The 2,693-nt window shown below is 59.9% G+C and overlaps 1 protein-coding gene across 1 annotated transcript; it reads left to right on the top strand.

Annotated features, from left to right (window-relative positions):
- Positions 1 to 333: 333 nt before the first annotated feature.
- Positions 334 to 2,223, top strand: GPR135 (G protein-coupled receptor 135). The gene has a single exon (XM_011961921.1). It carries the CDS (start codon positions 504 to 506, stop codon positions 2,001 to 2,003), a length of 1,500 nt encoding a protein of 499 aa, XP_011817311.1. The 5' UTR covers positions 334 to 503; the 3' UTR covers positions 2,004 to 2,223.
- The last annotated feature ends 470 nt before the right edge of the window (positions 2,224 to 2,693 follow it).

Genomic DNA, 2,693 nt, shown 5'->3' with positions numbered 1-2,693 from the left:
CGTCCTAGATTCCTTTCCTACCTGTATATACCAAAAGCACCCACAGGAAGCAAAGCACCCCCCGCCCCGCTCCCCAAAAGGCCTGCCTGTAGAACATTTGTACCCTACAAAAGAGAGCAAGAGTGAACTTACGCTGAATGTGGTCATTTGTTTGCATGCCACTCGCGCTTTATCTGGCCGGACAGTGGTCCCTGAGGAGGTAGACCTGGCACTCTCGTAAACCCGAAGCCTCCGGCCGGTAACCTCCAGAGGCGCAGTATCAGGCTTTGCAGCTGGTACTGGATTGGCGTCCCGCCCCGCGCTCCTGCGTAAACACGCGGTTCCCTCGGCAACGTTCGGAACCCACGTCAAAGGCTCCGCCGGGTCCCCAGAGACCGCCACCCCTCCGGCCGAGACCAGCTCCCCGCAGCGGCCGCTAGCCCCCGGCCCTGAGCCACCCCTCCGACCTAGCGGCCGCCGCCCCCGCTGCGGGATGAGCAGATCCGCGGCCGCCACTGGGCCCCATGGAGGAGCCGCCGCCGCCGCCGGCCCGCCCACCAGCGAGCATGGCCTTACTCGGCAGCCCGCACCCCGGCGCCCCCTCCGCGGCCGGCCCGCCTGGCGGGACTTCCTCCGCGGCCACGGCAGCCGTGGTCTCCATCAGCACCGTGGCGACCGCGGCGGCCGCGGCGCTGGGGAACCTGAGCGACGCAAGCGGTGGCGGCACAGCTGCCGCTCCCGGTGGCGGCGGCCTTGGCGGGTCCGGGGCAGCGCGGGAGACGGGGGCAGCGGTGAGGCAGCTCCTGAGCCCGGAGGCGGCGCCGCTGCTGTCGCACGGAGCTGCGGTGGCGGCCCAGGCGCTCGTCCTCCTGCTCATCTTCCTGCTGTCTAGCCTGGGCAACTGCGCGGTGATGGGGGTGATCGTGAAGCACCGGCAGCTCCGCACCGTCACCAACGCCTTCATCCTATCGCTGTCCCTATCGGATCTGCTCACTGCGCTGCTCTGCCTGCCCGCCGCCTTCCTGGACCTCTTCACGCCGCCCGGGGGCTCGGCACCTGCCGCTGCCGCGGGACCCTGGCACGGCTTCTGCGCTGCCAGCCGCTTCTTCAGCTCGTGCTTTGGCATCGTGTCCACGCTCAGCGTGGCGCTCATCTCGTTGGACCGCTACTGCGCCATCGTGCGGCCGCCGCGGGAGAAGATCGGCCGCCACCGCGCGCTGCAGCTGCTGGCGGGCGCCTGGCTGGCGGCCCTGGGCTTCTCCTTGCCCTGGGAGCTGCTTGGGGCGCCCCGGGAACTCGCGGCGGCGCAGAGCTTCCACAGCTGCCTCTACCGGACCTCCCCGGATCCCGCGCAGCTGGGCGCGGCCTTCAGCGTGGGGCTGGTGGTGGCCTGCTACCTGCTGCCCTTCCTGCTCATGTGCTTCTGCCACTACCACATCTGCAAGACGGTGCGCCTGTCGGACGTGCGCGTGCGGCCTGTGAACACCTACGCGCGCGTGCTGCGCTTCTTCAGTGAGGTGCGCACGGCCACCACCGTGCTCATCATGATCGTCTTCGTCATCTGCTGCTGGGGGCCCTACTGCTTCCTGGTGCTGCTGGCCGCCGCCCGGCAGGCCCAGACGGTGCAGGTCCCCTCGCTCCTCAACGTGGTGGCGGTCTGGCTGACCTGGGCCAATGGGGCCATCAACCCTGTCATTTACGCCATCCGCAATCCCAACATTTCGATGCTCCTAGGGCGCAACCGCGAGGAGGGCTACCGGACTAGAAATGTGGACGCTTTCCTGCCTAGCCAGGGACCAGGTCTGCAAGCCAGAAGCCGCAATCGCCTTCGAAACCGCTATGCCAACCGGCTGGGGGCCTGCAGCAGGATGTCCTCTTCCAACCCGGCCAGCGGAGTGGGAGGGGACATGGCCATGTGGGCCCGCAAAAATCCAGTTGTACTTTTCCGCCGAGAGGGTCCACCAGAGCCTGTGACGGCAGCGACCAAACAGCCTAAATCCCAAACTGGGGATACCAGCCTCTAAGATGGTTGGGATGGCCAGCTTATGAAGGCAAATTTCCACTCGCATTATTTAATGATGGAAGATTCTGGGGGAGAGTCGTGGATTTCATAAAGCCAAACATTTAAAGCTGGAGGCGGGGGAGGCTTACCACTTTCCCCAAACAACATAAAAGACAATGTCCCTTCTTCAAAAGTGCCAAAAGGAATGTAAAATGCAAAAATTAAAACAATCTTAAACCACATAACCAAGCATTGTGAACTGTAAGTGCCAAAAATGACAAAAATAACATTCACTATAAATGAAAAGCTCATATTACAGGACCACACTGTGAAACAAACAAAACATTGAATGCAGCTAGTATTGTTCAACTACGTAGAATTTCAGGAATGAATGGAGACCCTCAGAGCTGCTTGAAAGCCCCTCTAAATCGCTAGCATCCAACAAAACTTTAGCTTCTAGAGCTTGCACCTCTGACATGCTTTGGGTGCTTAGATTGCAAGTGGAAAAGTCTTATCCTTACACACATTGGTGCACTTCCTCACCCCACCCCCAATAACCTTTGTGGAAAATTGTTAATTCATTTAACCCGTTTAAAATCATTTTAGGATTTTGAAAAGGTGGTTATTATTAGATAAAATTCAACCATCTGAAGGACAAATAGAAGTATGAACATAAATGTGTTTTTAAAATGTTTTCCAAGATTATATGTAA

This window comes from Colobus angolensis, unplaced genomic scaffold (assembly GCF_000951035.1).
Source record: "Colobus angolensis palliatus isolate OR3802 unplaced genomic scaffold, Cang.pa_1.0 Scaffold57, whole genome shotgun sequence".
NCBI lineage: Eukaryota > Metazoa > Chordata > Mammalia > Primates > Cercopithecidae > Colobus > Colobus angolensis.
The sequence above is the reverse complement of the archived record's forward strand: the minus strand, read 5'-3'. Positions and strand labels throughout refer to the sequence as shown.